This window comes from Rhinopithecus bieti, unplaced genomic scaffold (assembly GCF_001698545.2).
Source record: "Rhinopithecus bieti isolate Rb0 unplaced genomic scaffold, ASM169854v2 scaffold_10347, whole genome shotgun sequence".
Classification (NCBI taxonomy): domain Eukaryota; kingdom Metazoa; phylum Chordata; class Mammalia; order Primates; family Cercopithecidae; genus Rhinopithecus; species Rhinopithecus bieti.
Window position 1 is genome coordinate 675,176 of NW_016806836.1, and position 12,405 is coordinate 687,580.

The 12,405-nt window shown below is 48.7% G+C and overlaps 1 protein-coding gene across 1 annotated transcript in view; it reads right to left on the reverse strand.

The window, feature by feature from the left end:
• Positions 1-226: 226 nt before the first annotated feature.
• LOC108533311 (eyes absent homolog 2) overlaps positions 227-12,405 on the reverse strand; it is a 48,137-nt gene continuing 35,958 nt past the window's right edge. Inside the window, exons 4-7 of the mRNA XM_017877889.1 lie at positions 9,751-9,865; positions 8,727-8,848; positions 5,953-6,053; positions 227-1,011 (exon numbers count right to left, since the gene is read on the reverse strand). Of these exons, the coding sequence (XP_017733378.1) occupies positions 931-1,011; positions 5,953-6,053; positions 8,727-8,848; positions 9,751-9,865 (419 nt within the window). The 3' untranslated portion in view covers positions 227-930. The remainder of the gene's footprint in view (positions 1,012-5,952; positions 6,054-8,726; positions 8,849-9,750; positions 9,866-12,405) is intronic.

Genomic DNA, 12,405 nt, shown 5'->3' on the forward strand with positions numbered 1-12,405 from the left:
CAGACAGATACCACCTAAAGTTCCTGGAGACACTTGTCCCTTTGTCCTTCTTCCCCTCCCTCCCTTTTTTTCTCCCTCTTCTCCATCCTCCCTCCCCCTACTCCACTTTTCTTGGCTTAAGCCAGTGTGAGTTGGATTTTATTCTTTGCAACTGATAAAGTCCTTAAAAAGGCCAACACATTTGGAAGTCTCGAGTGGTAATAAAGTAACCACATCCTACCCCCACTTCAAAATGTAAACGTGGTTTATTTAATGCCTTTTATCCATCACAAAGCACCCATTCCTTCCCAGCATCCCCCTCTTCCTAGAAAACAAGACGCAGCGTAAGGCACGTGCACTGTCCACATGACGTCAAGTAGGGTCTTTAAAAACAAAACTAAGCAATAGTCTTTTCAACAGCTCAAACTGCCTCCCTCTCTAACGTTCAAAGAATGATTGTCCCCACAAAGCACAACTTGGAGAAGAGAGTGCTTACATTAGAACTGTGAACCACCCCACATGCCAGACTAAAACCAAACCAATGACTAAGAAACCCAGCCACACAGGTACAAGAGCATAATTCCGGAGTAATGAGACTAGTCCATAAATTAAAAAGAAGACAAGACAAACCCGTCCCCTCCTCATCACCAGGCCTCCCCCAAGTTGTCAATTCCTTGCTTTTGTTCTGTGAGTCTTGTAGAAGAGTCTAGACTATGAGCCAGCCCTTTGCCCCAAAGTCAAATACTCCGAAGCCAAAGTTGGGTACTTTGCTTCTCGGAACCCTCATTTGGACTGATGGATGGCTTCTGAGATGGTCACTGGACACAACGTCTTGGCTGTGGGGCCCCTGCCTGGTGTCCAGCATCTGGGTCTCTGGAGTTCTCGGTGGGGAGGTGGGGAAGGCGAGGGGGTCTGAGGGCGAGATGGTAGGTGGAGATGCTGCTCATCCTGCTATAAATACTCCAGCTCCAGGGCGTGCCTCAGTGCCTCCAGGTCCGCGTGGCAGGATATCCGCCAGAAAGGCATATTGTGCTGAAACACAGAACACCAGCCACAAGGTTACGCCTCTGCCCCCACCCCCAGATCCCACGCCCGTGGTTAGACGGCATGTGAGAAGTCAACCCAGTCAAGTCTAGCATGTGGGGACTTCCCAAACTATGAGGCACTTGACGTTGCTGGCAGACCCACATCCAGCCAGTACCTACCGGTATGGCCGACCATTTCTATTCACTCAGAGCCTGCTCTGACGGGCTCATCCAGCACTGCCCAGTGTGTTCACTGTTTGACCCTCTTGCCTCCGTTGGTACTATCGTGGTCTTAGGCGGTGCACTGACATGGTGTTAAATTGTACGGTGGGAAAACAATTCCTTTTTAAAAATTTGTTCTTGCCTGGGCACTGTGGCCCATGCTTGTAATCCTGGCACTTTGGGATGCTGAGGCGGGAGGATTGCTTGAGGCCAGGAATTGGAGGCTGCAGTGCTCTGAATCCTGTTACTTCAAGAAGAAGGTCACAGCTCGGTGCTGGAACCCCTCCCCAACATTTGACAATCTCCAGTGTGAACAAACAGAGCTGGTCTTGGAGGGTCTTGAGCAGGCCCCTGTAGCTATAGCCAGGTCAGGATGACACAATTCTGTTTTCTTCATAGCTTTTGTTTTTATCTTTTCCTTTTCTTTGCAGCAGGTGGTACTTGCTTCAAGTTATTGTCAGGATGTGAGTTTTTTTTGTTTTTTGTTTTTTTTCTTTTTTTTGAGACAGGGTATCCCTCTGTTGCCCAGGCTAGAGTGCAGTGACACGATCTCTGCTCACTGTGGCCTCAACCTTCCAGGCTCAAGTGATCCTCCTACCTCAGCCTCCCAGGTAGCTGGGACTACAGATGCATGCCACCACATCTGGCTGACTTTTGTATTTTTTGTAGAGATAGGGTTTCACCATGGTGCCCAGGCTGGTCTCAAACTACTGGGCTCAAGCGATCCACCCACCTCAGCCTCCCAAAGTGTTGGGATTACAGGCATGAGCCATCGTGCCCAGCTGAATTTCGTTTCATCAATTTTTTTTTTTAATTTTAGAGATGGAGTCTCAGTTTGTTGTCCATGCTGCAATGCAGATCATGGCTTACTGCAGCCTTGAGCTCTTGGGCTCAACTGATCTTCCTGACTCAGCCTTCTGGGTAGCTAGGGACATATCTAGATAAATAGGAAAAAGGAAGGATGCAGGACAAATTGTATATATATATATATGTGCATGTGTGGAGGAAAGAATGGTGGGGTTTCTCAGTAGTTTAAAAGATAATAAATAAGACTACCTCAGGAAGAATGTAAAGAAATCATTAAGGCAGGTGTAAATAAAATGTCATGGGAGCCAGCCAGAGGAAGCAGTCTCTTTTATGGTAGACATGAATGGGATGGGGGTATCTCAGGGGAGAAGAGGCGCATGAGACCCAGACCTCAAAGAATGAATGAGGAGGCCAGGCGCGATGGCTCACGCCTGTAATCCCAGGACTTTGGGAGGCCAAGGTGGGCGGATCACCTGAAGTCAGGAGTTTGAGACCAGCCTGGCCAACATGGTGAAACCCATCTCTACTAAAAATACCAAAAATTAGCCAGGTGTGGTGGTGGGCACCTGTAATCCCAGCTACTTGGGAGGCTGGGGCAGGAGAATAGCTTGAACCCAGGAGGCGGAGGTTGCAGTGAGCTGAGATCGCGCCATTGCACTCCATCCTGGGCAACAAGAATGAAACTTCATCTCAAAAAAATAAAAAATAAAAAAAGAATGAGTGCTTCGTAGTTAGCAGGTCACTGAAGGGAAGGGCATCCCAGGTTGAGCATCCCTGGGCGAGCAAAGGAAGATATATAAAGGTGCAAGGGGCAGACCCCAGTGGGGTCTTCTCACAGGTCACAAACACTTATGGGGCATTCACTGGAGACTCAGATAAACCCACAGATAAGAAACAAGATAAGTTTATCTCCTGGTAAGTGCTAGGAAGGAAACAGAACGAGAGATAGGGTAGAAAGCAGCGATGTCTGTCTACTTTTGAGAGCTGGGTCAGGAAAGGCCTCTCCAGGCAGTGTCATTTAAGCAGGCCCTGGCAAAGATGAGGGGAATGTGGGGCAGGTAGAAGACACAGCAAGTGCAAAGGCCCCAGGAAGGTTGAGCTTGGAATGCAATGCTCATTGCTGCACTGCATGGCTCTTGGCACATAGTAGGTGCTCAAGAAATATTCGTAGAAGGAATGAAAAGAGGAAGAGAGGGAGGGGGAAAAAAAGGTAAGTTTCTCAAGCAAAGTCCTCTGAATGTATCCTTTTCTCTTTGTTCTGTAGTTTCTAAATAATTCCCAGCTCACAGGAAGCAGAAAACCATCTCGTATGGGAGCAGCTCTCATCTCTTCAACACCTTCTCACTGCCCTAGCATTCCCACCCTGCCCTCATCCTGGCCAAGCCTTCCTTTCTTTACAAAGATAGATTCTGGTTGCCACCTGACCAATCCTGCCCTCTTTAAAGAGTGTAATTTTGGCTGCGTGTGGTGGCTCACACCTGTAATCCCAGTACTTTGGGAGGCTGAGGTGGGTGGAACACCTGAGGTCAGGAGTTCGAGACCAGCCTGGCCAACATGGCAAAACTTCGTCTCTACTAAAATTACAAAAAATTAGCCAGATGTGGTGGCTCATGCCTGTAATCCCAGTTACTTAGGAGGCTGAGGCACGTGAATCGCTTGAACCTGGGAGGCAGAGGTTGCAGTGAGCCGAGATCACGCTACTGTACTCCAGCCTGGGCGACACAGTGAGACTCTGTCTCAAAAAAAAGAAAANAGGCTGAGGTGGGTGGAACACCTGAGGTCAGGAGTTCGAGACCAGCCTGGCCAACATGGCAAAACTTCGTCTCTACTAAAATTACAAAAAATTAGCCAGATGTGGTGGCTCATGCCTGTAATCCCAGTTACTTAGGAGGCTGAGGCACGTGAATCGCTTGAACCTGGGAGGCAGAGGTTGCAGTGAGCCGAGATCACGCTACTGTACTCCAGCCTGGGCGACACAGTGAGACTCTGTCTCAAAAAAAAAAAAAAAAAAAAAGAGTGTGATTCATTTTCTGGGAGAGAACGAGCAAAGGTGGAAGAAAGAGAATGTTCCAGCTGCCTTCACCCCAGGCTTAAAGACTCCACATGCCAGTGGATTCATCACTCGTGGAGAAGTGGAGACAAGTGACCCACTAAAATGGAGATATTAACAACACTGTCAGCAGAAACAGGCGAAGCCTCTGGTCCTGTGGCCATATTTCACACCGCTCAGGTGTCCGGTGGCCTGGGCTAATGACTTCTGTTTGTCAGGCTGAGAGATTGGCTGGTGGACACTGTTTCTCACTAATGTTCTGCGGCTTCTGCCTCAGACACTGGGACTTTCACGAGAGCTCTGCTGTGGCGGGTGTGTACCTAGTCTTCTTTGGCGGACTGTACTCTTGGCTGACTGGCTCAGGAGTGAAAACCAACTGTGTTTGAAACTGTAAGTCCATCTCCTCCCTGCTAGGTGTTTGGAGCATGACACAGGCAGGTTTGCACGTGCCAGATGTGTGACCTTAGGCAAATAACCTCTCTGAGTGTCAAACTCTGTCATCTATAAAATGGGGTGTGGCCAGGCACACGCCTATAATCCCAGCTTTCTGGGAGGCCAAGGTGGACAGACTGTTTGAGTCCAGGAGTTTGAGGCCAGCCCAGGCAACATGGCAAAACCCCATCTCTACAAAAACAAAACAAAACAAAACAAACAAACAAACAAACAAACAAACAAACAATTAGCCAGGTATGGCGGTGCCTGTCCATAATCCCAGCTACTTAGAGGCGGAGGTGGGAAGATCGCTTGAGTCCAGGAGGTAGAGGCTGCAGCTGCAGTAAGCCAAGATTGTGCCACTGCACTCCAGCCTAGGTGCCAGAGTGAGACCCTATCTCTCTCTAAAAAAAAAAAGGGATGCAATGATACCCACTTTGTAGGAGTTTTTGGAGGACTGAACACAATGGTGATGTTAGCAATAAAGTTATGGTGGTGAAGGGTGTGGGGTTAGGCCAGCACCTCCAGATGCCAGCCCACAGCCTGGCCACACACCATTGTGACTGACCCTGGCAGCTGCCCTCAAGATCCCTTCTCCCCTTCTCTCTCAGAAGGAGCTCATTTCTTAGTGGACCTCATGGCGGCTGATAATAGAGACTATATCTTCCAGGAAAGGGGAGGAGCTTTGCAGGTGGAGGAAACAGTGCCTGCAAAGCCTTCTAAGCTCCTCTCTCCCGAGGCCCTCTCCCAGGACCCTAGGGCTTCCCTCTTCTTCTGGGTTTCATCTGCTGAGACCCTAAACATTTCTGCATTTCCTTGGGATTTGCTGCCAGGCAGAGATGGGGGAAACCAGGTCCCCCTAATTAAGCTCTCTGACATTAACAATCCACTTCCCAGGCCTCCGGGTGGGGGGTGGCAGTCTCTCTGGGGCACTGTTGACAGGTCCAGACCCAGGACTTTGGCAGCTGTTTCTTTTCCAAGAACAGAGATGTGGCCACCAGAACCCCCCGTCCTCTCCTCATGGGCCCAAGATCACAAATGCAGGATTTTCTTTTTCATTAGCTTAATGCTGTCTTTATTAACTGGGAAGGGTTCCTGGAACATATGATCAGTAAGTATTAAATAAAACACACACATGTGCACTGGCCCCCCACCAGCCTGCCCCGTCGGAGTGTCTCTAGGCTCCCGAACAGTTGTCCCAGAAACAATCCAGGGCTACCAGGGGCGGCAGCCAGAGGAGAGAGGGGGATTTGTAGAAGGAAATTACTCAGGATGCTTCTGCGATTTGCAAATGGAATGGACCGGCAAGCAAGGAGCCTGGGAAGGAGGACCCAGCCAGCCACGGGGAGTGGCGGAAATCTTGGAAGGAGCCCTTGTAAGGCCACGAGGGGCGCTCAAAAGAGCAGGAAAACGCAGTTGGAGAGGCGGAAGAAGTACCTTTTTTGCTCCTTGCTCCTCTTCCACACCATCACCGATCACCACGTAGACAGCTTTTCTACCAAATCTCTGCATTATCCTCTCGAAGCAGCTCTCCTTCCCTGCACACACACAGGAAGGGAAGAAAAAACGCTCTGTGAGGACCCCGGATTGTAGCCAATACCCTCTCATTAAGAGCTCGGTGCCTGCAGCTGTGCTCCCAAAGGCCCGGTATTCATCATTTCGTTCTTGAGCAAACTTCTGAGGTCAGCACTGTTGTCATCCCCCTGTGAAGGACGATGACAGCCGGAAACACAGTGAGGGTCAGTAGCTTGCCCAGGGCAACACAGCAGGAGGAGGCAGTGCACGGCTCAGAGCAGGCTCCGGAGTCTCTGCAGCTGTCTGATGTAGAAGTGGCCATGGATGCACAACCATCTGAATGCACTTGATACCACTGCGCTGGAAACTGTTTTTTGTTTTGTTTTGTTTGAGACACTGTCTTGCTCTGTCACCCAGGCTGGAGTGCAGTGGCGCCATCTCAGCTCACTGCAACTTCCACCTTCTGGGTTCAAGCGATTCTCCTGCCTCAGCCTCCTGAGTAGCTGAGATTACAGGCATGCATCATCACACCTAGCTAATTTCTGTATTTTTTAGTAGAGATGGAGTTTCACCATGTTGGCCAGGCTGGTCTCGAACTCCTGGCCTCAAGTGATCTGCCTGCCTCGGCCTCTCAAAGTGCTGGGATTACAGGCGTGAGCCACCGCACCCAGCCAGGTTAACCTTTTTTTAATTTTTATTTTTGAGATGGAATCTCCCTCTTGTTGCCCAGGCTGGAGTGCAATGGCCCAGTCTCGGCTCACTGCAACCTCTGCCTCCTGGGTTCAAGTGACTCTCCTGCCTCAACCTTCCGAGTACCTGGGATTACAGGTACCCGCCACCACGCCCTGCTAATTTTTTTATTTTTAGTAGAGATGAGGCTTCACCATGTTGGTCAGGCTGGTCTTGAACTGCCTGACCTCAGGCAGTCCTCCTGCCTCGGCCTCCCAAAGTGCTGGGATTACAGGCGTGAGCCACCACGCCTGGCCATCTTAACCATTTTTTTTTTTTTTGAGACACAGTCTCGCTGTGTTACCCAGGCTGGAATGCAGTGGCGCGATCTTGGCTCACTGCAAGCTCTGCCTCCCGGGTTTATGCCGTTCTCTTGCCTCAGCCTCCCGAGTAGCTGGGACTACAGGTGCCCGCCACTACGCCTGGCTAATTATTTTGTTTTGTATTTTTAGTAGAGACAGGGTTGCACCGTGTTAGCCAGGATGGTCTCGATCTCCTGACCTCATGATCTGCCCGTCTTGGCCTCCCAAAGTGCTGGGATTACAGGCGTGAGCCACCGCGCCTGGCCCATCTTAACCATTTTTAAGTGTATAGTGCATGGCCAGGTGCGGTGGCTCATGCCTGTAATCCCAGCACTTTGGGAGGCCGAGGCAGATGGATCACCTGAGGTCAGGAGTTTGAGACTAGCTTGGCCAACATGGTGAAATCCCGTCTCTACTAAAAATACAAAATAAGCTGGGTGTGGTGGTGCACACCTGTAATCCCAGCTACTCAGGAGGCTGAGGCAGGAGAACTGCTTGAACCCAGGAGGCAGAGGTTGTGGTGAGCCGAAATCGCACCATTGCCCTACAGCCTGGGCAACAAGAGAGAAACTCCATCTTAAAAAAAAGAAAAAGGGTTAAGATGGTGAAAATTTTATATTATTTAATTTTAACCACAATTAAAAATAAAAATATTATTTAAAAAAGAGATTAGAAATAAACCTGCAAAAGTACTTGACGTATGCAGGAAAATGGGAAAATGAAAAGACAAGATCTTGTTGAAAAATATTCAACAACCATTTTGGCCCTTATTACTATAATTTTAAAATCAAAAGGCTCTTGTACATAATGTTTGGACTTAGAACTTCAGTAAAACCAAAATTGTTCCAAGAAAATGCTGCCAAAGTACTATAAGTAATTTTTTTTTGCTCTAGAGAAAAAACAATGGAAAAAGTTTCTAATTAAAGATATTTTGGCATGGTAGCTCATGCCTGTAGTCCCAGTACTTTGGGGGGCTGAGGTGGGAGGATTGCTTGAGGCTGGGAGTTGAAGGCTGTAGTGAGCTATGATCTCACCACTGCATCCCAGATTGAGTGACAGTATGAGTCACTCAGCTATGGAATACATTTCCCAGCTTCCTTGGCAGCTACTTGTGGCCACATGACTAAGCTGGGGCTAACAGGAAGTGAGTAGAACGTAATGTGCATAGCCTTCTGAGCTTGGCCTTCAAATATCAGACCCACTAGAATGACGACGGGCTAGGACTCTGATTTGACCCCATACATGAGAATAAAACCATAAGGAATGGTGGAAAAATAAAATGGGAGAGACCTGGGTTTCTGGATATCTTTGAGGACAGGGTCACCCCACCAGCCTGGATCACTCACTTCTGTCTGTTCTACTAGGGAGAAAACAGCTTTGACTCTTTTGCAAGCCCTTGCATTTGGGGTGTGTTTGTTATAGCAGCTTTGCCTGTATCTGAACTCATACAGACACTTTGGAAAACTGTGGTCCTAACCAATTTCTTTAGAAGCAGAAGTTAAGGCATGTGGTCTGTGGGGGCTGTTTTGGGGATCTGAGTCATGGCCATAGGCTAATTCCATCCATTTCCCCAGTGTCATGTTCCTTAAACATCCCATTCCCAGGATGGAAAGCTAACCCTACCCTCCATCCCTGTATCACCCCCGAGGTGTGGCTTCTCCCTACCTGTCTTGGTTGCACTGTAGATGTTCTCAATAGGAAACACAGACCCCAGGCCATATAGCAGGACTTTGGCCAGGGCAGGAATTAGTTGAGTGGTGGTGACCAGCACATTGACACAGTTGGGCCTAAGGACAAAGGAGATTGTGGATCAGAACTCAGAGGGACCACAAGGCCAGGCCTCCTCCTGCTGCATGAGCCTGCAGTTGGCAGGAAATCTGATAGGTTTGGAGTCTGTGGCTGTCATCTTCAGGCATGTTAGGGCCCAAGGATTCTCAGGCTATTCCTGTCTTATAAGCCTGAAGCTGCCTGACATGGTGAAATGTAGTATGGGGGGAATACTTTTCTTATATAAAAAGCAAATGTGTATTGCAAGGGCCATACACTTAAATAGTTGTAGGTAATGTAAATCAGAGATATATAAAAAGTGTAGGCCAATAGGGAGAGGTGAGGACTGGAGTAAGCTGGAGCCTGAATGCCAGTTCTCATCTTTTGGGAGAATTCAGAAACCTGGAAACCTGTTGGGCCCTGAAAAGTCTCTGCAGCTATTAGCTCAGCTATGCTCCAAGGTATCCACTGAGGCTTGTGCACTTAAGCTTTATTAAATATTTGGGCTGGGCATGGTGGCTCATGCCTACAATCCCAGCACTTTGGGAGGCTGAGGCGGGTGGATCACCTGAGCTCAGGAGTTCAAGACAAGCCTGGTCAACATGGTGAAACCCTATCTCTACTAAAAATACAAAAATTAGCTAGGTGTGGTGGCACACGCCTGCAATCCCAGCTACTCAGGAGGCTGAGGCAGAATTGCTTGAACCTGGGAGGGAGAGGTTGTGGTGAGCCGAGATCACGCCACTGCACTCCAGCCTGGGCGACAGAGTGAGACTGTGTCTCAAAAAAAAAAAAAAAATTGGAAAGTGTGCAAGTGAGAATTTGAGGAGTCCAATTCTCCTAAGTGTGGACATGCAGGAGCCACCACTGTCTACTGCAAGAAAGTTCAGTGGCACAGAGGAAAACAAGGGCTGCCACTTGCCGGGAGTTGATGAGGTTTAGTGCCTTCAGGGAGTGGGTCAGCCAGAGGTCTGTGAGAGCTTCCAGTTCGGCTCGGAGCTGTAGCCAGGTCTCCCTTTTGGGAGCACCTATCAACCCTGTGGACAAAGGAAATAAAGATGTAGTCATCATACTAGAAAGATCTGGGGGATGAAGGTAGGGAACAGGAATCTAGCTACTGTACCCTGAGGGTTAAAATCAGATGACATCCAAAGTAAACTTCAATCCAGTGGCTTCTCTTAATATTATCCTGAGATCAATAGATTGATTAATCCATCCACTGACTGATCCACCCATCCACCCATCCATCCATCCATCCATCCATCCATCCACCCACCCACCCATCCACCCACCCACCTATCCACCCATCCATCTACCTACCCACCTAGCCACCCATCCATTCACCCAATATCCTTCCATCCACCCATCCATCCATCCACCCAATATCCATCCATCCATCCATCCATCCATCCATCCATCCATCCATCCATCCATCCATTCATCCACCCATCCATACATCCACCCACCTATCCACCCATCCATCTACCTACCCACCTATCCACCCATCCATCTACCCAATATCCATCCATCCATCCATCCACCCACCCACTCATCAATCTACCCACCCATCCACCCACCCACCTATCCATCCATCCACCCATCCACCCATCTACACCCACATCCATCCATCCATGCATCCAACAAAAAGTTCAGGAGTGCCTTCTAGGTGCTTGATATTGTAATAGGCACTGAATATACAGATATGAACAAAAATGTGCAGATTATAGAGCTTATATTGTTATGGTAGAGACAGGGGATTAATAACATAAAAAATGATGAACATTTTTGAGTACTTATTATGTGCCGGGCTCTGCTTTTAACATGATTTATTTCATTCTCACAATGACACTATAGGTGGACACCATTTTTATTTCTATATTTTAGGTAAAGAAACAGGCTTTGTGATGTTGACTGACTTGCTCACCATAGGGAGAAAATAACGGACACAGGTCCGGCACCCAGGCAGCTGGCTTCCAGAGCCACCCTGTGGGTATTTCTCAACCTGCCATTCTCTCAGCCTTCAGTAGCTTTAAGATAAAGTTCAAAACCCCCAGCAACATGATCCTGTCCCTACTGAGTTTCATCTCCTGCTGCTGCCTTTCTATTCCGGCCTGGAGGCCTCCTGTTTGTTCCCCAAAACACCAAGTGGTCTCCTGCCCCAGGACCTTTGCACATCTCATTTCAGAACCTGGACCACTCTTCTTACCTCATCTTCTGCTTTTGCTTGGCTAAATCCTTCACACTCTGCATTTGGGCCTCATCTTTTTTTTTTTTTTTTTTTTTGCAACAAGGTCTTGCTCTGTCACCCAGGCTGGAGTTCAGTGGTGTGATCACAGCTCATTGCAGCCTCAGTCTCCTAGGCTCAAACAATCCTGCAATCCTTCCACCTTAGCCTCCTGAGTAGCTGGAACTACAGATGCCTGTCACCATGTCCGGCTAATTTTTGTATTTTTCATAGAGGTGGGGTCTTGCTATGTGGCCCAAACTGGTCTTGAACTCCTGGCCTCAAGCAATCCTGTCTTGGCCTCCCAAAGTGCTGGAATTACAGGTGTGAACCTCTGTATCCTGCCTTAAGGCCTCATCTTAAATGTTTGTTCTGGAAGGTCTAACCTGATCTCTCCAGGCTGGGTCAGGTCCCTCTGGTTTATATTCTCCCAGCACATTGCAGTTCTTCTTCACAACACTTCTCACAACTCTAATTGTAAGTGTATCTGTGTGACCATGTGTGTGGCATCTGCCTTGGCCATTAGGCTATTCACTCTAGGGCAGAGGGCAGGGACCAAGTCGGTCTTGTTCGCCACCATAGCAGCAGTTTCTGTAGCAGGGGCTGGCCCGTGCTTGGTGCTCAATCAGCATTTGCTGAAGGAAGAATTAATTAGGACGAAATGCTGCCTGTGCTATGGAGACATCGTCTTCTCTACATAGAAGACCCCAGTGTCCAAACTGGGCCCTACGTCATCTGGACACTGCCAGCTCTCTCATCCTGTCCTGGACCACACGCCCCCCCACTCCAGCTATGCTGGCCTTCTTTATCCTTCTGAAAAGTGTCAAACTCCTTTGGTCTAAGAGACTTTTCATTTGCTGTTTGTGGTAGACACTGTTAGTTGCCATTCACTATTCATTTTTTCACTTGTAATTAGTAAAGACATAAACACAAAAGGATCTTCTCATTAGTAATAAGAATCCTGATTTTGGCTGGGTGAGGTGGCTCACGCCTGTAACCCCAGCACTTCGGGAGGCTGAGGTGAGAAGATCACTTGAGCCAGGGGTTTGAGACCAGCCTGGGCAAGACAGGAAGGCCCTGTCTCTACAAACAATTTAAAAATTAGCCAGGCATGGTGGCATGTGCCTGTGGTCCCAGCTATTCCGGAGGCTGAGGTGGGAGGATCACTGGAGCCTAGGAAGTCGAGGGTGCAGTGAGCCGAGACTGTGCCACTGCACTCCAGCCTGAGAAACAGAGACCCAGTCTCAATAAATAAATAAATACAAAGATAGAAGGGGCCAGGCAGGGTGGCTCACGCCTGTAATCCCAGCACTTTGGGAACCCGAGGCAGACAGATCATCTGAGGTCAGGAGT